The sequence below is a fragment of the Notolepis coatsorum genome (assembly GCF_963971535.1).
Source record: "Notolepis coatsorum genome assembly, chromosome: 11".
Lineage (NCBI taxonomy): Eukaryota > Metazoa > Chordata > Actinopteri > Aulopiformes > Paralepididae > Notolepis > Notolepis coatsorum.
Window position 1 is genome coordinate 38,243,982 of NC_140175.1, and position 25,870 is coordinate 38,269,851.

Here is a 25,870-nt window from a genome sequence, read left to right on the forward strand (position 1 = left end):
TGATAAAGTGGATGGGGCGGGTTCAGTCTTGATTATATATTTATTATCTTGTTAGTAGTAGACACAGTACTGTACATGCTGTCCAGTGTAGTGGTACTGTACATGCTGTACAGTGTTCTTCCTGAATTTGCATACAGTGTGCAATATGTGGCATGTTGGTCACTCACTGTACATTAGGAGAGGGAATGATCTGAAGTGACTAACCCCTCGTGTTGACATGAATCATGGGGGCACAGCAGTAAACAACACTAGAGGCTACAGCAGGCCCCCTGGTCCTGGATCAGCATACGTGGCATCCAGCGGTTGCAGTACCAGCCAGGGGGCTCTCGTCGAATCGCGAGGCATTGTGGGGCGGAGGCGGCCTTCTCCATAGAGGCAGGCAGCAAGGGTTCTCCAAGTAAATAACGGTGGAGGAACACTTTCAACATAGCGAAACATTCAACTGCCACAAAACTGCATTGTCCTGAGCCTCAACTAGTATTCAGAAATGGGGCAGGAGGAGCTCATGAATACAGCCGAGGACGTGGCAGACCAGGTAACTTAAATTTTACCATGCCAATATTGTTAGCCAGCCCTAACAATACCAACGTTAGCTTGTTAGCCGGCTAGCTAACGTCACACACCGTTACGTTAGCCGCTAACTCAGTGGCGACTTGGCAATGATGTGGCAGAACGACAAGTGGTTTGTTGAATAACTCCTCTAGAAATGTGTCTGCCTACCTAACGTGTTGTTCCTACTAGCACAAGCTGACACATAAGAGGCCAGCGAAGCTACCTGTGGAACAACGCAACGCCACATTGATCCGTGTTTGATCAGCATGACATGGTTGTGTGCCACTGCATATCACTTCAGCCCAGTTGGCAAAGTGTAGCGCTGCCAACCATATAGCATGGGCAAGCTAAGTGACATGATACCTGGTTAGTTAGCTTCCTTCTAGCTACCTAGCGACGTGCAACACAGAGCACGCTACTAGTTAGTTAGTTAGTTAGTGCTAGCTAGCCTTCTGAAGCTGTCAGGTTTTATTACACCTGGACTGTCAAGTGTCATCATCGTACGAACTCAATTCAAGCCAGATGATGCTAACCAGGATGGAATACAAAAAAGAAATACATAAATAAATAAAAATCCCTGTGCTATATTATTACCGATAGATGACGTTAGCTAGATACTTGCGTGGAGAAATAATAATAATAATAATACATTCTATTTATCACTGCCCAATACCCCCTGCTGTTTGTTTTGTCTGTTATTTTAACTTCACTGTTTTTTATACTTCTTGTTTATCTTATTCTTTTCTTAACCTTGTCTTTTAACCGCCTTGCATACTTTGGGCATACTCACTATAACTGCACCCTGTGTGCCACTGTTTTATATTTCATACGTATGGCATCTTAAACCTTATTGCTAGTGCTGGCGGCTTATGGACATTGTTGGTAGGAGAGCTATTTCGTTTCCCCTGTTGTGGGCCTCCTCTGTGAATTAACAATTCCACCATCCACCTCTTTCGGGATACTTGAACAGACATGCCATCGTTTTGAATAGATTTTTATGTTTGCTGTAGGCAGCAGGCATAGAGAGAGAGCATGCTGCTTGCTCTGGATTAAATGCCAACCCCCTTTGGAATGCTCTGTTCTATAAGGGGAGCTGTGAGGAGAACCCCATCTAGTTCAAGTTACAGAGTATCTGAGTCTGATGGGAAGGTAGACTTATTATTGCATACCGTTGTGCCTTAATTGGGTCAGTAGGAAGTCATTGTAGTTTATGGGGTGTTTGCCTAGACATTCTGTCAGGTTGGGAGTGTTTATATATTGTCACAGGCCAGGGTAGGGTAGGCTTGAGTTACTTTTAATAGTGCCCTGAAGCGTTTAAACGTCAAATAGTCTTGTTGCGTCATGTCTGTGTCCATTTTGTCACAACTTGTGTTGACTCAAGCTCACTTCAAGATACTTGGCCTCCATTGAGCATGTTGCTAAATTACTTTCAAAAGGAAAGTGGAACTCTCACAACCATGTGCCTGAGACTCTTTAACCCTTTCACTGCCACACGGTTAACCGGCTGTAGTGAAAGGGTTAACCTTCTGTAGTGTGTGGTAGTGAAAGGGTTACCCTTTGTCGTGTGGCAGTGAAAGGGTTAACCTTCTGTAGTGTGGTCGTGAAAGGGTTACCCTTCTGTATTGTCGCCATGAAAGGGTTAACCGTTTGGTAGTGTGGCAGTGAAAGGGTTAAATGCCACTTTTACAGCAAATTCCTCACAAATAAGCTGCAAGCAAAACGGTCTTTGTAAATACACTCCAGAAAAGCCTGTTTCCAGGTTGTCACAGCACCCTCTGGCTCATCGCAATTGGCTCCCGTCTCCACCATTCATGCACCTCACACCGGTGCCATGTGGCGGTTGTTGGAGCGCAATAGGCTGCTGGGGTCTGGCAGTGCTGATGTGGACCGTTTGGTGGGTGGGACAGGGGGCAGGACTGCCCCCACACTGTAGTAGTGGGGAGGCTCTTCTCATGAATTCGGCTTAGAGGGAAACATTAGAAGAGAATATAGGGCAGTTGGTTTTTGTAACATCCTCTGCACCTTGACCAGTTCCCTCCTAGGAGGAGTACAAAGGGCCTCTTGGGGCTTCAACAGGAAGGCAATGTCCTATTTCTGTAGGAGATAATGTAGAACACTGCAGAACTGTTGACCTTTAAAAAAAAAAAAAATCAAAGCCTATTGCTTTCAAGTTTCAATATCCCCCCCACTGTGACATGTGTACTCTATCTGTATTTAACACCCACGCCTTTCTTGAGGGCAAAATCAGTAAAGGCGCCAGTGTGAGTCGTCCTGTATCACTCTGCTTTGGAGCGTTTTTTTTAGGGGTGCACCGATATATCGGTCGGGTATCGGTATCGGCCAATAAGTGCCTTGTTGACTGCCATCGGCCTATCGGCCGATAAACTCAAATGTGCCGATCAATTTGTGTCCCGTCAATCTGGCCCACACGTTAAAACTTTGAAAAGTTTCAGTCAAGCGACCTGCAGGCACAACGCCGCCCCACACACACGCTACTGCATCAAAGTTACTACTTTGCACAGCACGATCTCTCAGCGGCGAGGGTCTGCGTGGGAGGGACACGCCGCCCCCGTCGCTTCCTGATTCTACTGCGCAGGCGCACCAACCAACCTGTAGGAGTCGCTGTCCACAACGTCCGATCCCCACCCACCAGCTTCCCACCCCCTAATACTGCCAATTGTATTAGTATGAATGACCAGCCAAGCTGGTAGCAACGCCGAGACCTGGGCTCGAACCCAGCATCTCCTGCGTTGGTGGTGAGCGCCTTGCCCACTGCGCCACCTAGCCGCCCTTAAATTGTGGCTTTTATACTTTCCATTATCATCTCCTCAGGTGATAGTATAGGCCTAAATACTAAATAGTTGTGCAACGTATTCCTATACTTCCTGACTGTTCTAACCATAACCAGTGCCACTCAATCAAGTCTTCTTCCCAGGGGCTAATTAGATATTCCTTCTGTGGCATGAAAATGGTATAAGAAGCACCGACTTTAGAGTGTATCTCATATGGGTAGTCTTGTTAATAAAAGGCTGAAGTGTGACATTGTGAGATAGTTCAGAGTATCTAATTTCAGGAATAAGAGTTATTTTATGCAAATTTTATGCAACTCCATGCCATGGTGCTCAAATGGAATGTTTTATCCATACCCACCACCATCCATATTTACACTTGAAATGGCCAGCAAATTATGTGCTGCTTTGGCCTGTTTGATCTACAAGATTGCATTTTTCAACCATTGTACTATTCAACATGTCTGAGCATAAGAGAGAGGAGGTGAAACCATTTTTCATGTTGTGGAAGTCTCCTCTCATTCAAATAGCTTGTCTCAAAACATTTTGAAATTGGAAGTACAAAATCATGTTGTAATGATACATTGTGTCTTAAATACAATGTGTACAAAATATTATCTAACTTCTCCGCTGTGTAATAATGACAACGCAAACTATTTAATCATAACAGATTTGGCAGACGCAACACATTAATAACACACTGATCGCTGTAGCTTTGCAACCATAATGACAATAGTATTTTAAATTGTATTTTACGATGCAAAAGGCACTTCACGCAAGCAATAAAGTGAAACGGACACAAGGGATATTTTCTAGTATTCGCAATGATGACTTGTCATTTAAACAAGAACACCTTGAAATGATTTATAATGAACACAAATACCAAGAAATATTCAGGAACATACTTGCATAGTTTTGTTGTGCTTTTGGCTCAATATTTGAAGGCATCAAGCTGATAGGATATAGTCTAGAACAATTCTCACAAACTTCTATGTGTTGTTTAGCAGGTAGATTATGGTGAATTTATGGGTGAATTATTCATGCAGTCACAGAGAATTATTTCTTGATCTATAGAATTCTCTCTGGTGGGGGGGGGGGGGGGTCACGCAATTATTATTACGTTTTTAATAATATATTATAAAAAATTAAATTTAAATTTTTTTTCATGCAGTCAGGCCACTGAACTTAGAAGCAGGCCAGGCCAGCATTTCTAGTTGCAGCTGCGCGATAGTTGGATAACCTAGGTGGGGAACAACCAGGAGATCACTGCAACAGAGGGTAACACAGTCTAAACTCACACAAGTTGGAGAACTCAAGTTCAAGTTTCTTTATTAGTTGTCATTCGGGCTGGGCGATATGGAAAAAAATCATATCGCGATAACGATATGATAATTTAATTTAATTTCTCGATATCGATAATTATCGAATTGTTATAAGTATAAAAAAACTAATTTTTTTTTTTTTTTTTTTTTTTTTATAAACAACAGATGTATGTTTATTTTGCAGCAATTCTTTGTCATTGCCGCCATCTTTAGTGTTACATCCCCTCACACTCCAGTTCTCAGGCTGCAGTAGGGCTGGGCGATATGGCCTAAATATGATATCACGATATTTTCTGACCTTTCGGCGATACACGATACGCATCACGATGTTTTTCTTTTTTTCCCCAAACAATTCATTATGAGGCTTACCAAGACAGTATTTGAGTTTGCAAGCTAACATTAAAGACAAAATAAAATACCCATGCATTTAGCATTTTTATATTATATATTAGATTTAGATTATTGGATTATTAGATTATATATTGCATATATTTAGCAATGAGATATTATATGATTTAGATATGAAATATGATGAATTGAAAATGGGGGACCCTGATGTAAACAAGACGAAAGTCTTTCTCTGGTCTGCATCCTCCAGTCCACTGTTGACTGTTGTTGTATTGAGCTGTACTGTATTGTACCCATGCTGCAATCTGTTAATAACGTTCTCATTCATTCAGTCGGCAAACAGAATCATTTTGATTGACATTTGCGTCTGCCAATTACGTCACATCGCTTGCACCCGCCCTGCTGTTCTTAGCACCAATCGGCAAGCACGTATTCATTTTTTACTTCCGCCATTGGAGAGCTCAATGACAATAACAATGGCAGCGGTAGCTCGCCGCGGCCGACGTTTAGCTTTTAGCTCCGCAGGAGGACTAAACGACTGGAGGCATAATGATTTTACTGCAACGGATGTTATAATAAAAGCCTTTCCATACATCTGTCTGATTGAAAACTTTATTATTAACAGACCGCAGAATGGGCACAACGGAGTCAGCACGGGCTGAGATATGAACGACTAATGCTTGCTATATCTAGGTCGACCTCGGTCGTTGCTATGTAAATACGCTGATGTTATTGAAAGTGTAACTATATAACGTTAATGCCACAAAACGAATGCCTTTGTTATCATAAGTAGTAACTTTTGATGCAGTAGTGTGTGTGTGGGGCGGCGCTGTTCAAAAGTGTCAACGTGTGGACCAGATTGACGCGACACAAGCCTCTTGGGCAAAACATCACGATATCCACGATACGTTTAAAAAGTGTATCGTTAATGAACTGTACCCGATATTTATATAATATCGTCATATCGCCCAGCCCTAGGCTGCAGCTGGTTTAAAAGCTAAAGTAAACCGGCTTCTCTGCTGGCTGTGGCTCCAGAGGAGTTGAACAGTTCTGGCTCTGCTAGTTTATTTTCGATCTTTTGGTGCTTTTTTGGTGGACAAACCACCGCACATGTGCACTGTGACTCGTGACTGGAGTCTAGTTCTGCTAGCACACATAGCCTACTGTGTACAGACGGTTTCAAAATGTATTTTAAATTAGAAAGCAAACAAAATAAATGGACAAGAGAAAAATAAATCTGAATTTGGTCAGTATTGTCATTTGGACAAGCACAGCCATTATTTTAAGTTGCAGGCAAGAAAGACAAGTCTGTCCACTGTCTCTGGTTTTAAAACTGCCCTGTTGCAGGTAAAAAAAAAAAAAAACTAAAAAAAAAAACGATTTTTCGATTTTTTTTTAATTTCGATATTCGATATCGATTATTAAAATATATCGCGATATTTATCGTTATCGTTATATCGCCCAGCCCTAGTTGTCATACAGAAATACAGAATACTTTGTATGAAATGCTTCTTTCTGTTTTGCTCCTGAGAGTGTGCTAGATAAAATAAAGATAGTATAATATAAGTATAAAATAGAAAGTCAAGTACGTAAGCAAGTGTAAACAAGCAGAGTTAAGTTAACAATATACTCGTTATCACCAACGCTTATATTGAAACACGTTGACATTAGGGCCGTTCTTTCAACCTAAAAGTGCACTTTCTTCAACCTCGAACCTAAATTCCTTAGCGACCGTGTTACCAACTTAAACAAATCAGTGCGCACATTCGAGACACGCATATGAAACAAGTCATACGGAACAAATAACGTATAACAGAGGCTGAAATTAGACCAATGTGACTCTCAAACTCACGACAGTAGTACATAACTACACATACAGACGCACAACATTTATTCTGCATTGATTAACTGATCATCAAAACCCAGCTTAAGCCGTTAAACCCCTGTAGTGAATCACCAAGCCAATACGCACACACACAGTCGAACTGGAATGGTTTACCAAACATACACTCCCGGCATTCATAACTCGTACGTTCATCTTCCATACGCTTAACCATAACATAACTTACTTACCGGTACCCAAACAACGTGTCCCGAGTCCACATTCATGCACGAATCCATTTCAAAACGTTAGAAAAACGCTCCGTTTCCCGATTCCTCAATCATCCAATGTCTGGAAGTGGACCCATGGTCCATCCATTCGACCTTAATAAACGGAGGGCCACCGGTCCATAACCGCATTCTATAGAAGAATAAGTCTTTATTTGTCGTGTAGATTAATACACGCATGCGAGATTTAAGACTCAAAGTTACACGCGCGTGGCTCTGCTGAGCTCTGACTGAGTCAATCTGACTGCCCTGCTCTGCCCTCTGCTGGCACGTGCTGTGCACTACAAGCAACGCATCTGTGATCTGGCGCACAGTCTGTGACGTCACGGTATTGAAAATCATACAGACGGGATTTAGAAATACCCTGGTATACCGTAATACCGTCCTACCGCCCAAGCCTAATATATACAATGCAGTAGAGAAGGTAACTGAGTTACAACAATATACAATATACAATAGCTTAGCTTGTGGTGCCACAGGGTGAGCAGCTTCAAGTACCTGGGGGTCCACATCTCAGAGGACCTGACATGGTCAACACACATAGGCACAGTAGTAAAGAAGGCGAAACAGCGTCTCTACCACCTGAGACAGTTAAGGAAGTTCAGAGTATCGGGGAAGATACTCCAGTCCTTCTACTCAGGAGCTGTAGAGAGCATCCTGACCGGAAACATCACTGCCTGGTATGGAAACAGCACGGCACAGGACAAGAAGGCCCTACAGAAAGTGGTGCGCTCAGCCGAGCGTACCACGGGTATTGCACTACCCCCCCTGCAGGTTCTATACAACAAGAGGTGCAAATCCAGAGCCTGCAGGATAATGAAAGACCCTCACCACCCCAATAACAGCCTGTTTCAGCTGCTGAGGTCAGGCAGACGCCTGCAAATCCTAGCTACTAGGACAGAGCGGCTTAGGCTCAGCTTCTTCCCCCAGGCCATCAGAGCCATGAACAATGTACATTGAGTGCTCAGAACATTGAACTGTCCACACACAAGCACACATGAACACACACACGACACGCACACTGTGCACGCTCACACACGAGCAGCCACTTAACACTTTAACATGAGCGGGCACACACTCATGTCGCACACACGCACACTTATGGCCAAAGGAAAGGACACTTTAAATTAGAATAACAGGAACAGTGTATTGCACTACCAAAGCTAACTAGCATGTCACACATGCGCTGTAAATAACTATGTACAGATACCGAGATGTCACTCCATGTTACCTGCTATCTGTTACTGCACAATGTTGTTTCTTCTTTTGATTCTATTATATGTACCACTGTATTGCACATCGTTGCAGGCAAGACCACCCGCATTTCATTGTATACCTGTATGCCGTGACAATTAAAACTCTTGACTTGACTTGACTTGACCTTATGGTGGTGAGGTGCAATGAGGTAAGAGGTGATGTTCAAATCTCCTACCAATAACATAAAGTGTGTTAAGTGTCTAAGGTGAGTAAAGTGGGTGCTACAGTGAGTTGTCTATTTAAAGTGAGTGTGGATGTGTGTGCTGTGGCCTGTGGGTGTATTCAGGGCACGAAATTAACTTTTTGACTCACCGGCCAGTGGCGGGTAGATGGGAAAAATCTACCCACCAAGCATATTTCTTACCAGCCAATTTTTTTCTTTTTTTTAATAAATTATATATATTATATAATCATACTTGTAGTTGTATTATCTGCGAGATATCGCCACAAGTCAAAATGCTCGCTATCTGCACTTCTTGTGTGTATACTCGAGTAGCCTCCAGCTCCAGCAAGGATTCTCCGGCACTGCAGCTGGACCCTAGGTCAAATCACATTCAGCATGCCCTAATGCGATGGAAGCCAGGGGCTCGAATACGCATCGAATCAATGTTATAAGACATTGATACCAGGAGCTATCTGTAGCTACTGCTAGGGCTGGGCGATATGGCCTAAATATGATATCACGATATTTTCTGACCTTTCGGCGATACACGATACACATCACGATGTTTTTCTTTTTTACCCCAAACAATTCATTATGAGGCTTACCAAGACAGTATTTGATTTTGCAAGCTAACATTAAAGACAAAATAAAATACCCATGCATTTAGCATTTTTATATTATATATTAGATTTAGATTATATATTGCATATATTTAGCAATGAGATATTATATGATTTAGATATGAAATATGATGAATTGAAAATGGGGGACCCTGATGTAAACAAGACTAAAGTCTTTCTCTGGTCTGCATCCCCTTAACAATTGTATGTATTGAGCTGTACTGTACCCATTCTGCAATATGTTAATAAAGTTTTAAATCAATCAATCAATCAATCAATAGCATTTTAATGAAACTACTGTATATATGTATGTCTCTAAATGTTTTGATGAATTGAAAATGGAGGACCCTTATGTAAAAAAGTCGAAAGTATTTTTCTGGTCTTCATCCTCCTGTACTGTATTGTACCCATTCTGCAACCCTTTAACAAAGTCTTCACTCATTCATTCTGACGGAAACATATAATTTTGATTGACAGTCGAGTCTGCCAATTACGTCACAGCGCTTGCACCCGCCCTGCTGTTCTTAGCACCAATCGGCAAGCTCCTAGTTTTTTTACTTCCTGAATGTCCTGTGGCTCAACAACGTCAACAAAGCTACTAACGTTAGCTCCCCGCGGCCGTCGAGTAGGAGACCAGTGCTCAACAGGACTAAATGAGGCATAATGATTTTACTACAACGAATGTTATAATAAAAGCCTTTCCATACATCTGTCTGATTGAAAACTTTATTAACAGACCGCGGAATGGGCATATCTCAGCACGGGCTGAGATATGAACGAGTAACGTGTGGACAGATTGACGCGACACAATCCTCTTGGGCAAAACATCACGATATCCACGATACGTTGAAAAAGTGTATCGTTAATAAACTGTACCCGATATTTATATAATATCGTCATATCGCCCAGCCCTAGCTACTGCTAGCCGGCTAGATAACGTTAAGACAACGCCTCAGTCAGGGCAGTACAGTGCGATATATATGTCTCACGTGCGACACTGACGTCAGTCTGTGCGATGAAAGGATTGACTTCAATAGCACTGGTGCGATGGCTTGCGATGGCCCGCTATCCACTTGGTACTTGTAGTCTTGTGCGATTAAATACAATGTCCCTTCTGCGTAAAACTCCATATATCAAACACCAAATCCCATAATCCCTAGCGAACAATATCCCCGCGAGTTGCGAGCAGTGACTCATATCCGCTCGGCTCAGCTCACAACACAGCAGGTGACTGCAGGACTCGTCTCAGCAGCGTTTGGAACGCGGACATTGAAACAGAGCTAGTAGATAGTGTTGTCGCGACCCAAAACAAATCCCTGCCGTTTTATTCGGCAACGGGTCAAATGCATATAACATGCTTTGCAATCCTCGCGTCATAAAGTCCGAAATGAACGTTACGTTAGTATGAGCTAACAACAAGCTGTTCATAGCCATATTTATATAGAGAGAACAGCAGACGGGCAGAGTGAGGAGGAGGGTGAATGAATGAATGAGAACTTTATTTAACAGATTGCAGAATGGGCTCAATACATACAATTGTTAAGGGGATGCAGACCTGAGAAAGACGTTTGTCTTGTTTCCATCAGGGTCCCCCATTTTCAATTCATATAGAATAGGGGGCAGACATTCTCCCTTCTCTGTGTGTGTGTGCGTTTGGAAAGATCACATGAAGTCAGACGAGTATATTATATTGATAGTAAATGTACTGAGGGTGGACAGATAATGTTGATATTTAAACATAAAAAATACAATACAAAATAAATGTATTCATGATCATGCAACATAAAACGGTTGCGTGTTGCGAGTTCCAAAACATTTAACTTAAAGTTTAAAGCTCAATATATCAAAACGTGGCACTTTACAGTGAACAGGAGGTCTATGTGTATTAAAAACAATAGATTGTTTTTCCTTTAAAAGTCTGGAAGAGGTCAAAAATAAAAATGTCAAATGATATTTCCGTTGCCTTTTTTGAGTTGATCTAAATGTTACTGATTGTGTTAAATGGGCTTATGTTATGATATCGTCTCATATCGATTGCAGTCACCTGCATCGTATCATATCGTGGCATATATCAGCAAATATCGTATTGTTGTCCAAATAATCTATATCGTATCGTATCGTGATGAAACTGGTGATTCCCACCCCTAGTAGAGTCCATACACCCAACACCAAATCCCATAATTCCTTACACGTAGCGTGTCTGGCTGTGTGACGTCAACTTGTCAGCATAAAATGACAGCCAAACATGGCACTGCAACTAAATAACACAAATACAATAGGCACATTTGTGACTGTTACAAATATAACACATTTTATACTTGTGCTACAAGATTTTGGCCTGTGCTACAAAACGATCAACCTCTGTAGCACCAGTGCTATGTGCAAAAAAAGTTAACGTACAGCCCTGGCCTCAGTGAACTATTTAGTTTACTGGGACATTTCGTAGTGAGCTAACGTGAGCTACCTAGCCAACAGAGGTATTTAGGCACTACTAGACTATTTCTGGAGCATTTGTTGATATCGGGAGCTATCAGTAGCTAGCCGGCTAGATAACGTTAGACAATGCCTCATGTATTAAACTAAAAGTGAATAGTTGACTGGGTCATTTTGTAACGGTAGCTAACGTTAGCTCACGGAGGTTCCACTAGACTAGAGCAGTCAGCAGACTGCCCGAGGCAATAGCCTCTGTGTTTACACGGGTTTGGGAGGGGCAGGAGGAGGAGGAGGAGCAGTGCGCTGCAGGTCTGTGTGCTTGAGACAGAAATCAGCGAGTGAGAACTCCGCTAAGAATTGGATCATGTTTTTCGATCGGTTTTCACATGACTATTTGGTTGCCCGCCACATGGCGGACAGACTTCTCAGTCTCACTCGCCAAACCTAAAATCTGCCCCCCAATGGCGGGTAGTGGGCTCTAATTTCGTGCCCTGGGTGTATTTGATCGTTTGTTACATAGTGTTATTGTTCATTGAGCACTATCTCTCTCTCTCTCTCTCTCTCTCTCTCTCTCGCTCACACACATGTGATTGGTGGAGGCGGGACCCTTACACAAAACTAAAAATCCATCAAAATCAGTGTCGTTGCTAATCATTGACACATGCTATAGCCTGTAATTTTGTGGTTTTTTTTACAATCATTTGTAATGCCATCACACACACTGGCATTTAAAGGGTTAGAATTATATTGAATATGTGGTGGTTATGATCAGGGCTGAAGTTGAATAAAAATGTATGGAAGAAAAGGTGGTAAATTATTTCAACATATAATATTAAAGAAATGTATGGGTTTTTTGAAGAGGACAATTGAGTCCCTTATGGATATTTTTTTCAATCTGACATTACAATAAGACAAAAAAATCCATAAAAATCAGTGTTGTTGCTAATCATTGACATATGCTTGGCTAGCCTGTTTTTTTAACAATAATTTGTCATGCCATCACAAACACTGGCATTTAAATGGTACAAATAAAAAAATTCCTTCGCCAGAATGCAGGAAATTAAGTCTTTGTAACAAAAAAAACTCTTTCTTTTTCACTTAAATTATACATTTTTTATACCACCTCTTATAATAGTGGGGGTCGTGGCCTGAAAACTTGCCCTAATTAATAGAACTACCCATGTATCCTCCTTCCTAGCTTCTGCTGTGGTTCTCCTGTCGTCATGACACAACAGCACTGTCTGGAACCTCCACTTGTTGAACCTAACCAGCCCCCCCTCCCACTCCTCTCTCTCTCTCTCCCTTTGCTGTCCAGTTCCTGCGATTAACTAAACAGTACTTGCCCCACCTGGCGCGCCTGTGTCTCATCAGCACCTTCCTGGAGGATGGCATCCGTATGTGGTTCCAGTGGAATGAACAGAGGGACTACATCGAGGCCACCTGGAACTGTGGCTACTTCCTGGCCACCTGCTTTGTGCTGCTCAACCTTATAGGACAGTTGGGTGAGTCAGGGTAGTGGGACAGAGATATGGGCAGAACTAGCAACCGGGCAGGGTTTTAGGCCTAGAGTAGCCACAGCATTCAGAGATGAACTTTGTTCCGATCCATTCCGTGTTTTGCTTCATTCTTCACATCTGCTACTGTTTCAGTCCCAGTTTTGGTTCCAACACATGTTGTAGCATTGAACCTGTTCTTAGGTAGTAGAGGTGTAGGGATGTGCATAACGGTTATTTTGAGAACCGGCTATCCGTTGTCATTAACCGATTGAAAACTTTTTTTACGTAACATGGTTCCAAGTAGTCTGCCCTGCGCACAATCTGCTCACATTCTAATTCTCTCTCTTTCAACACAACAATACAAATCTATGTAACGACTAGACGACATCTCTACAACATAGGCTACACACAGCGATCATCCACAAGTTAACACTGCTGTTCATCACATAACGATGCTTGCTAATGCATAATGTAACGCATTTTTCATCCCTCCATTTTCAAAACAATTCCTGTCCACATCAACTGTTTTAGAAAATCTCTGTCCACAACACCACAAAAACATGCATATAAGCTGACCTAATGGCAGGCTACAGGGAGCTCTCCATGGTCCTGATTGATCTGAAGGCAGGCTGCAGGGAGCTCTCCATTGACCTGATTGATCTGAAGGCAGGCTGCAGGGAGCTCTCCATGGTCCTGATTGACAGGCTGGAGGGATCTCTCCATTGACCTGATTGATCTGAAGGCAGGCTGCAGGGAGCTCTCCATGGTCCTGATTGATCTGAAGGCAGCCTGCAGGGATCTCTCCATGGCCCTCATTGACCTGGTCATGGTGTTAAAGTCTTCCAAAAGCTCAGTTTTAGCTCCGTTTCACCTGTCCACTAGGGCTGTCTTAAATACTTCGAATTTTTTTTTATTTTATTTTTTACTTCAGTGTCTGTGTGTGTGCATGGGGCCATTGGGTGGGGCCGGGGGACAAATACACTGGAGGAAAGTAACCCAGCTCAGCACTGCCCAAATGATATCATCACTATTGCCTGTTTGAAGGATATCATCCTCAAACACATATACACCACCTACACGCCTATTCTCAGTCCTTGCCCCACAATGGTGGAATGAACTACCCACCCCAGTTAGGACAGCCGAATCCCGTCCAATCTTTCGCCGTCGACTAAAGACTCACTTCTTCAACCATTATCTGAAATAAAATAAAATAAATCTAACCCTAACTAACCTTACTGTCATGCACTTGTCCTAATAAACTAACCTACACTGTAACACGCAACACTTTGATGAATATTGTTACTCAGCTGGAAGGATACAACTCTGTCGTACAGAACTTATAAGTCGCTTTGGATAAAAGCATCAGCTAAATGACTAAATGTAAATGTGAATGTAAATGCCTTGTAGAATTCCACACATAAGAAAGAAAGATACTGGGATGAATAAACAAAATAGGAAATAAAATGTAGAAATGCATGCAATACATAAATAAATATGAATCTCCATATATGAAATAGAACATTTAGATAAGGTGCTACTGAGATGTTTTGGTGAGTTCTTTGTTTTTTTGTGGAAGTAGCCCTTCTTAAAAATGCATGAACATTCACTTATAATTGGTCTGTAGTGGAGTCTACAAGGTCTACATTGCCGGACCTTGTAGACTGACATAATTCTGTGCATAGTTTAGTCTACACAGGCCATATTTCAAATAATCAAAATCTTACTTCATTCATCTTAAACATTCTTGATTTGGGGGATTGGTAGTTCCCATGAAATCTGAAGTTGTTCAAACGACAACAGCGATCCACCTTGAATTAAATCACACAGCCGTGTTGGCTGTGTCACAGTCACGAAAGGGGCTACTTAATTCATTAATCCAATCCACTTTATTTATAGAGCACATTTAAAAACAACAGTTTACCAAAGTGCTGTACAAGTCCCACAACATAAGAAAAAAAAATATAATAATAATAAAAAAATCGAAGCTCGGCCCCGAAGCCGAACGTTTGAACGTTTGGGCTCAGCCCTACTGTCTACACATATATAGGCATTAGGCACATATTGCTTGCTACTTGCACTGATTCGTTTATTAAATGTAATGATCGATGACATGATCTGAATAAAACTGGCGGCTGGGTAGGGTGGAGGACTAAGCACTCGTTTACCATCGCAGAGACTCTGGGATTGTATCCAGCGTTACCTCCGGCTTGGTCAGTCATCCCTATGAACACAATTGGCAGTATTCGCGGGTGGGAAGCCGGTGGGGTATGTGTCCTGGTCATTGCAAAACAGCGACTCCTACTGGTCGGTCGGGACGCCTGTTCAGCAGGGAGGGGACCTGGGGGAAATAGCATGAACCTCCACACATGTTACGTTCCCCCAGTGAAACTCCTCGCTGTCGGGTGAAAAGAAGCGGCTGGCGACTCCACATGTATCGGAGGAGGCATGTGGTAGTTCTACACCCTCCCCAGGCCGACAGTGGGGAAATGCACGCAACGACCAGGAAGGGAATTATCATAATTATCAAATTGGGATGGGTGAAAAATACAGAAACCCCAAAAATAAAAAAGAATGCTAATTCTAAACATTATGTTTTTGTCTGCAGGGAAAAGCTTAGTTGTAACATCTCTTTTTGAATTGTGGGGTGTTTTGAATACATGAATTAATTCATTGGGAAGTCTAAACTAAAAAGAGCCTTTTACGTTTCGTAATATCTAACCTTTGTGCTCTTTAACAGGTGGATGTGTCCTCATCCTCAGCAGAAACTTTGTACAATATGCCTGTTTTGGATTATTTGGCATCATAGCTCTACAGGTGAGAACAGGTTACTTATTGGCACTGTTGCTCCAGTCCGCACAAGTAATTAATGATGTCTTCTTGTGTCTTGTTTTAAATATCTTTCTATCTTCCTCCAGACGGTTGCATACAGCATTTTATGGGATCTGAAGTTTTTGATGAGGTAGGTTTATCTCAACGAGAATTTTCTTTTGAATTCATTGAGGGAAAAGGTATTTTGAATATGGTAATATGGTAGAGCAGAAAATAAAATCACATTTGGTCTTAATTTCCTCTCTATACAATTTAGCAGAGTGTTGTATTCCAGTGGCAGAGCTGTCCTCCTAGCCTAGAGAATCTTAGTCAAGTGATAGTCACATGGTTCTGTTTACTAATCAAATACATTTAATTGACTAATCTGTAAAATAGCTCCACATTAACTCATTCTGCGCCACGGGTCGTGGAGCCAGAGGGCGCTATTACGCCAGCGCTGTAAGTCAATGGGGCGCTTTGTTCACTTGCGAGTGCTTAAAATATATCTTATATTATATCTATGGGTCTAATACACCCGTCGACTGTCAGTGAGTTGCTTCCAGTCAACATCCACGAAACAGATTGTTTTTACATTTCCGTTTTATACCGTTTTGAATATGAATATAGTTTGGGGTGCTTCTGAGTAATTCCAGGAAAAGACGCGATAATAGCCCTTTAGTGGAATACATGTTGTCATTTTTCGCCTGATTATCGAATCTTCCTGAAATCAACGCTAGATCATCACTGGCTCCCCCGCCACCTCCTCCCACCCAACGGCACACAGCCACACACACACAGAGACAGCTTCGATCGGGGTAGAAAGAAATATCAGATCAACGCAAGATTTTATATATAGAGTCCTTACCTGGTATCTGATATAATGCAAAAGAAATAATCCAATTATCTGATCGCCATTCCAAATACTGCTTGTGGAGGTCCGTCCCACATTACCGAGCGTTACACATGAACGGGCGGGCGGGGTTACTCTTCCATGCCATCGTTGCAAAGGCCTACGTCGCCTGAGCACCTAAACCCCGCCCGCACGGCTCGGATCGTCCCAGAAAAGAAACCACCATTTCCAATTGAGTGCAATACCAGCTCGAAGGCGTAGGCGGCGGTATCTTCCCTTTTGCGAGCTCAGACCCATTCCCAATGATAACATCAGGCTGGATGGATGAAAATGAATGGATATAGCTAATAAAAGAAATACCGATTTAAAACCTGAGTTTTCTCGTGATTGGCGCTGAACGGTTGGCGAGTTAACCTGACTTTTCTCATGGCTGGCGTAGAATGAGTTAAAGGTAGAATCTGTAATATTGTCAAACAGTCACCTCCAGGCAAAATAACCCCTCTTGGTATTGTGCTTTGTCTAATATCTTTTTGGTTTTGGTCTGATGTGTGGGTTTGATTTTGAGTGGATATAGGGAAGGGGTTGCAATTGCTAGCTACACCTCCAGTATATATAGCCATATACCGGTAGTAACTATCATTCTGTGAATCTGAGACCTCTCTTGGCAGAGCCTGAGGTGTGGCCAGTAATAGCAGTTGTTAGTACAGTATATAATTACTATACTGTACATTTCATCAGACCTCTCTCCTGAGGTGTGGCCAGCAATAGCAACTCATCTCCACTCAAAATATCCCACTCTACTCCAACCCACACATCAGACGACAAATGTAAACAAAGTGCAATACCTAGCGGGGCTCTTTTGTCTAGAGGTTTCTGTTTGACGGCCTTACAGATTCTACCTTTAATGTCCTGCTGCAAATAAATGCAATCATGCAGAAGGACCTCTTTAATTCTAGTGTGTGTTTAATTTTTTTTATAATAATAAATAAAAGGAAGAAAATATAATAATAATTACAAATACCATTGTGATATCAAGAGATGTGCTTATCATTTTCCACGTAATAACTCATTCAGGACTAAGCAAAAGAAAAATAGACCAAAGGAAACCCTATCGACCGATTAGTCGACTAAGACCAACTTCTTTATCACCATTCTGACATGTTGTCATTATTAGATCAGTTTATTTAATTATTTGTTATTGCACAGCACACATAAAGTACAATGAAAAGAAGTTGGTATCCTACCAGAGTGCAAATGTAACAGTAAAGTGCATTAACAATATACAGGACAGGAGTGTTATATACAGTGTAACAAGTGATTAAATGGAATATATACAACAAAGCTACTGAGTAATTATGTTAATCTGATGTATGTACAGTATTATTATGTACAGTAATAAAAGTATAAATATACTATGGTAGTAAGCCATACTGGCCAGTGGTATAACTAATGAGAGAAGGTATGTTATATTACATAAGTCTATACAGTGTGTACAGTGCACAGAGTGGAAATGTATACAGGAATATATGCAGATATATTCATACAAATATAGATACATCTATATATACAGTTATTGTACATGGCTATCACATTATAGGGGTATACTGTATGTTGAGGTAGGTAGTTATAATTACAGTGTAAGGCAGTTGTAGGCAGTGAAGTGAGTAGATTGGTAAACAAGATATCTAAACCCCATCCATCCTCTTCTCTCCCAGGAACCTGGCCCTGGGCGGCGGTCTACTCTTGCTGCTGGCGGAGTCGCGTTCGGAAGGGAAGAGCATGTTCGCCGGGGTGCCGTCCATGGGAGAGAGCTCTCCGAAGCAGTACATGCAGCTGGGAGGCCGGGTGCTCCTGGTGCTCATGTTCATGACCCTGCTGCACTTTGACGCTAACTTCTTCTCTGTGAGTATCAATATCACCGCCGCCCTGCCCCCGCCTCCCTGTGGCTTGCTTCCTACAGGAATAGATTCAACTCCTCTTGGAGCCATGACCTTGACTATACAGTTTGTTATTTGTGCAGAACTTGTCACCAGAGCACCTTTTTCCACATTCTTCCCCTGAAGAGGGAGTTGCATGTGTGATGCCACCAAAAGGTTGAACCTCTCGTGGTCCAATATGTGGTAACTTGACCCCTTTTATCTTCAGCTACACACAAAACTGAGTAGGTTCTGACAATTCTTGAAATAATAAAAGCTGCTGACTTGTGATTCCTGGCAAATATCAATGGGCGCTTGTTACCAATTTGCATATTCATAGATCCTTGCCTTTTCAACAAGATGTGTAGAGATGCTGCTAATCCATTTGCAGTAGTTATTGAAAAATTGTGTAGGAAAAAAAAACCTAAAACACCAGGGGATCTTTACTTAAAGACTTCAAGGCCCCCATGAAACTTGGTTTCGAGGTGTTTCCTAATGAAGCTTAGCCCCTTTTGTGACTGTGATGCAAGCCTTGCTTGAATACGCAGTCACTGATTCCACGCTACTAGCCATGTTAATGTGCACCATCATGCACTGGTTAAAAACGAGCGGTTGGTCCAAAATATATCACATAGACATTTCAAAGGTACTCACCGTTGCATTAGGGTTTCACACACAAAAGCGGGGGGGGGGTTTGAAAGCTCGTCGTTGCTAATAAACTGAGCTAGCCTTTGCTAAAATGGCTTCTTCCGCTTTTTGACGCAGGAGCGCTGTGATTGCTGGCTGCTTTGTCACATGCCTGGTGCGCCCAGCAATCACAGCGCTCCTGCGTCAAAATGCGGAAGAAGCCATTTTAGCCAAGGCTAGCTCAGTGATTTTTTTACTCATTTATAAAAATTATTTAAAATGTTTATTAGCAACGCCGAGCTTTCAAATTCAGGCAGCATCGGGGAGGGGGAGGGGAGGTACAGGTAGTAAAAACAAGCAGTGTAAATAATATAACAAGTCAATATAATTAACTAACTAACTAACTGAAATATACAGTATTCACATAAGGTGCAGTATGCATAAGGTAGTGTTATTGTCCTTTTTAGGTTCCTAGTAGTTGTGGAGCCTGATGGCCGCTGGTATGAAGGACTGGCCGAGGCGGTTAGTTGAGTGTCCGAGTCTGTGACTGAACGTGCTTCTCATCTTGACTAGCTCGTCGTAGAGGGGGTGGGAGGGATTCTCCAGGATAGCAGCCAGCTTCTTTCTCATCCCCCTCTCTGCCATCACCTCTAGTCTGACCAGCTCGACTCCCATCATGGAGCTAGCCTTCCTCACCAGCTTGTTTAGTTTGTTGGTGTCCCTCGAGTTGATGTAGCCCCCCCAGCATGCCACAGCATAGAAGAGGACGCTGGCCACTACAGACTGGTAGAATGACTGCACATTGAAGGACCTGAGTCTCCTCAGGAAGAACAGCCTGCTCTGTCCCTTCCTGTAGAGGGCCTCTGTGTTGTCCGACCAGTCCAGTTTATTGTTCAGGTGTACCCCAAGGAACTTATATGACTCCACCACCTCAACCTCCTCCCCTCGGATGGTGATGGGAATCGGGGGGGGGGGGGGGGGGGGGGGGGGGGGCCTCTTCTTGCCCCTCCGGAAGTCCACCACCAGCTCCTTGGTCTTACTGGTGTTGAGTTGGAGGTGGTTGCTGTCGATCCACCCCACAAAGCTCTCCACCAGGGCTCTATACTCCTCCTCATCATCGTCGTCGGTGATGTAGCTTACGATGGAGGAGTCGTCATAGAACTTCTGCAGGTGGCACCCGCTTGAGTTGTGGCAGAAGTCTGAGGTATAGAGGGTGAAGAGGAAGGGTGACTGCACAGTTCCTTGGGGGGGCGCCGGTGTTGCTCACCAGTACGTCAGACTGACTGTCCTGTAGTCTGACGTACTGCGGTCTGTCAGTGAGGTAGGCCTTGATCCAGGCCACCAAGCCATGCTCCAGCTGCATGACGGAGAGCTTCTCCGCTAGCAGTGACGGCTGGATGGTGTTGAAGGCACTGGAGAAGTCGAAGAACATAAATCGAATCAAATTTATTTGTAAGGCCCGACAACACACGTTAATGTCCCCATGGGCCGGACACATCTTCTTTAAACAAGTCAAGAAGAAACATCACAATAAGTCAAGAAACAAAACAAGAACACCATAAGGTCCAACAAATTTAGAATAAATGCAAAATAAATTAATGCAATGCTAACACTCTCAGACATACCCCACCACGCGAAGGTAAGGAAAAACTCACTAAAACCTAGCAATAGGAAAAAATGCACCACAGGCAGTGTGGAGGCGAGAAACCTTAGAAGGGCCATTCAAGGGGGGATCTCCCTTCTTAGATGTCGGTGATCATAATAGTGTTGCAGACGGACAGTTGGTAAGCATGCACTCATGTGTGTAGTGAAACACAGATGAGTGCATGCAATAGCAACTGAACATTTAGAAAAATGTAAGATAGAGCTGATAACATAATCCTCACTGAGCTGCGCGGCTTCTCCATGTGCGTGTAAACTCTTTGGAGCATATATATGATGGCGTCCTCCACCCCAAATGGAGAGTGACATTGATGTTGGGCCCTCCCTCGATTGTTTTATATAGTTTTCTTTATTTAAAAAAAGTACTGACAGGGTTAGCGAAACATTTAGCAGTTTTCTCTGAGTAGAGAAGAATGGAAATTTCATGTATTGGTGCTAGCTGGCTGGGCAATTAATTAATACGGCTGGGCAATTAATCAAGTTTCTATTACGATTTGGCTTCCCATGATCATGAAAAGAAAATAATGGAGATAAAACAATTATTGTGCCACATACCGTGTTGCTCTCATTAAGTCTTGAGTTGTAAATGCAGCACACTCTTCCTTCACAACGGTGCGCTCCGCCCCTCCCCCAAGCCCAAGCAGTATTTTCAGCTGGTGTTGAGAGGGAGGAGGGAGTCACGGCACGTTTCTCTGGTTATTTTGAAACGTCTTTGGTAACTTATAGAAGATGACAGAAAGGCACCCTTTGGTCGAGAAGAAAGGTAAAACAAATTCATGATGTTCTCAAATCGATGAGTAATCATGTTTAATAATCATGATTTCAATATCAAATCAAAATAATCGAGATTATGATTTTTGCCATAATCAAGCAGCCCTATAATGATTCTAAGACATGAGGTCTTTAACACTCCATTGGTCATACGGTTACACACAGATGAAGACTAGTATTGAGGGTTAGTCTCACGTGGTCAGTCTGATGTCATAAATTCCAGCGATGAACAATCTGAATGACAAGTCGGCATGTCCGGTTTGTGCCAGAGGAAAAAGTCCAGGGAAGCCTCTGATTGGCTGTAATTGAGCCAATGATTTTGCTTGTGGCACACTTTCTAAATGTACCGCCCAATGAGTTGAGCAAATAAGGATGTCTGTGGTTGGTAAATTCTAGAGATGTCCGATATTATCGGCCTACCAATATTATCGGCCGATATTGGCATTAAAGTGTGATATCAGAAATTATTGGTGTCGGTTTTCAAAAAGTTTTAATTTTTTATTATTTTTACATTTATTTAACCTTTATTTACCCAGGCAAGCAAGTAAGAACAAATTCAGATTTTATTTATTGTCAAAAGTATGCATAATGTTGTGTTAATTCCACAACAAGAGATATGTAATGTTAATTACCTGAAATTATTCCGTTTTTTGGGGGGGGGGGGGACCCTGCATATATCGGTATCTGTTGATATCGGTATCGGAAATTAAGAGTTGGACAATATCGGTATCGGTAAAAAAGCCAATATCGAACATCCCTAAATTCCTATGTCTGTCACATATTTATTGTGTCTTAGGCAGCGGTTCTTAACCACTTTTCAATAGTAGTTACGGCCCAGACATTGGGTATCTAAAGGCTGGCTACTGTGAGACTAGTTAAGGGGATACTCCTCAGTGAATGTGACATCACATTTAATCTATGTTGGGGAAACGGGTCCTATATAGACAGTTTCACTGGAATTCAGTTGCTAGGGAAGTGTTTGGATCCAAATGTATTTCCATGTACAACCATTGCAACAGGAAATCCATTTAGAATGGTTATGTTGTCAAGTTACTTGAAACCATCTATAAGGCATGTTGTCATTTAAAATGAACAAGGCTCCCACTGAATGGAATTTCTTACATGCCATGGGATTTAGCAAGGTGGTTTTTGGCCAAGGAAAGTTGGGGATTTTCAGGGAATCTTTTTTTGTTATTTGATATAAAGCCCAGGGCCCAGTTGTTCAAAAGGTGTAATCCGGATAAAACTGATCCGGATTTGTAAATCCTATGTTTTGCTATCCAGGATCATGTAATCCAATTTATTTTTGTGCAGTTTTTTTCAAAGCAACATCGGATTGGATTACTCTGATCCGGATACAAACTTTTCAGGATTACCAAATCCGGATAACCAGTGCTCGAAATGGGATAGGCTATCACAATGTAGGCTACTAGCTATGTAGACAGGTAGAATAGCCAGTGTGGGGTCACTTCAAGTGTTTTTTTTTTGTTTTTTAACAGAAAACAACACAATAAAACAAAAAATATCTTCTATTTTTGGAAACCGGCAGTCTGCTCATCTGAGACCTACAACAAATAAATAAAAATATACATTGTGGATATTTAGAACAAGTTTCAAATAACGATGTATTGAATTGAATAAAAAGGCTAAATGTCCAATACTTACCAAAAATAAATAACTTCAGAGTTCTTCGTCTGCTGTGGAGAGGCCAGCTTGTTGTGATTTCTACCCAAATATAATTTGTATTTTTGTTGGTAAGTTCTCCACCCTTAGCAGAACTAAAGCTCCCTACTATTGAGTCAAAATGGCACCTAACACCCTCTAGTAGCGCAGGTTTCGGCAACAGTGAAATTAGGGCCTTTTGAGTCCATGGTTCCATCGCTTTGGTGTAGTGAACATAGTTCATCATTTATAGGCCTTGGTTATGATTGCCTTAATTGAACACAAGTCAAAGTCAAATGACTGATGACCATGTCAGTGTGATTAATATACAGTGATAAGTGACAGTTTATAATTTATATATTATTTGTGTTCAATACTGACAGCTGTTTGGGGGATTATTTTATGAGGCCAAAATCTTTTGAATTTGCTGTACTGAAAGGCTGAATATGTAGCATAATGTCTACTTTATATATTTGATCACTGTAGCGGATGAACAAATTAAGTGAAAATCTTATGAATAAATGTATATACTGTATAATCCAAATATTCGATACAAATTTTAAAGTTTCATTACATTTTGTGACTGAAATCCACCCTGAATCCACCGTTCTACTGGGATCAGTTTAACCCTGATTTTTTTTGGATCAAAGTGATCCCAAGCCTACTAAAAGTTTTTGAACAATGCATACTGAAGGTTTGATCCGGAACAAAACCAAGATTGGATTACGTAATCCAATCCGATTTCAGAATCCTTTTTTTCTTTTGAACAACCCATTTTCAAGATTTGATCAAATCTGTTATCCGAAATCCGATCGGATTACTTTTGAACAACTGGGCCCAGGGTGTAAACACTGCATGAAAAGGATTTGAGTGACTTGGTATTGTGTTAAGACACTCCATATAGCACTACCATTCTTTAAGCCAATGGCAAAGTTTCACTGAGGTCATGTGGTCTCCTAACCTCACCTTTTCTGCCCTCCCCCAGATCCTTCAGAACATGGTGGGCACGGCGCTCATCATCCTGGTGGCCATAGGCTTCAAGACCAAGCTGGCGGCGCTGACCCTCGTGGTGTGGCTACTGGCCATCAACGTCTACTTCAACGCCTTCTGGACCGTCCCGGCCTACAAGCCCATGCACGACTTCCTCAAGTACGACTTCTTCCAGACCACCTCGGTCGTTGGCGGCCTGCTGCTGGTGGTGGCGCTGGGCCCCGGGGGCGTGTCCATGGACGAGAAAAAGAAGGAGTGGTAGTGAGAGAGAGTGAGGCTAGGGGCCTAGAGGATTTACACAGCACCACTACAGTAACTGCCCCCCCACACACACACACACCAACCGGGATACACAGACCCCTTCCCCCAGCCGTCATTGTCCCTCCCCTGTGTCCTCCTTCCCTCCAGGGTTCATGTAACGTAGCTGTTATTCTTTTTGGCCAACCATATCCACAGTGATGACCACCTCATGCGTCATTGGACACTCATGTTGTCTTTATCTTTCTTTCTTTTTTTTCTCTCAGCTGATGTCTGTTGTTTAAAATGAGATTAATACGATTGATACTGGATTTCATTTTTGTATACACCTTAATATTTATGTACCAACTTTTTGACAAGCAAGAATAAAAAAAGAAAGCAAAACAATGGCTTATTGAATAATATGTGTCAAAGTGTGGGGTTACTAACTCACGAGTGAAGGATGCGGTTTTAAAGAGGAGAAAATAACCCTTTGTGTGCGAAAGGGGTGAATATGACATTGTATTTTATGGCTGTCCTACCATATCCTGTCATAGATGAGCCACATAGTTTGTGAAATGTAAAAGTGGCAAAGTGGTGAGCAAACACGTCCGTCTGGGATTCCCGTGCGGACGGCAATCTTTTGGTCTTGTTGGACGTCGGACTGTCTTTAGACTTGCTGACCATATCCATCCTGAGACCTCGGGCACTGAAACCACAACGACTCGCCCACACTTTCTGCTTGCTGTCTGCCCTCTTGTCCCCAAAGCCCTAGCCTTCATACACAGACACACATTCAGTCTGCGTTGACTGACTGCTTTATGTACATGGGGTCGAATTCGGGCACGGGGAGGGGTAGGGGGGCATGTGTACATTGTATACTAAGTGGTGGATTGAAGTTGTGCTTGATTGAATATTGCAACACAGTTGTTAGCTCCAGGATTTCTCTGTTTTTTTGGGCACTTTGTACTGTATGTCTCTGGCAAATGCCTAACTAGTGAACTGTATTTGATGGGGGACAATGGGGAGGGGCTTGTGAAACGCCATATTCTGCGTTGATCTGGAAAAAGATAAAAGCGAAGAGGACTAAGTCGGGCCACCTGGACTTTGTCTTTGCTCAGTGTTTTTTTTTTTTTTTTGCTCTGTAAGAAAATTTTAAAAAAGATTAAGTGTATTGATTTTCAGACGTTTATATTGTATTTTTGATCATTTGTTTTTTTGATTTTGGAAGTTCATGGCGAAGAAATAAAAAATGCAA

General features: G+C 42.2%; 1 protein-coding gene across 1 annotated transcript; it reads left to right on the forward strand.

Annotated features, from left to right (window-relative positions):
* Positions 1–320: 320 nt before the first annotated feature.
* surf4 (surfeit 4) lies at positions 321–25,870 on the forward strand. Its single transcript, XM_084324261.1, has 6 exons — positions 321–535; positions 12,909–13,095; positions 15,827–15,903; positions 16,005–16,048; positions 18,463–18,649; positions 24,371–25,870. The coding sequence occupies exons 1-6, from the start codon at positions 488–490 to the stop codon at positions 24,635–24,637; spliced, it is 810 nt and encodes a 269-aa protein (XP_084180387.1). The 5' UTR covers positions 321–487; the 3' UTR covers positions 24,638–25,870.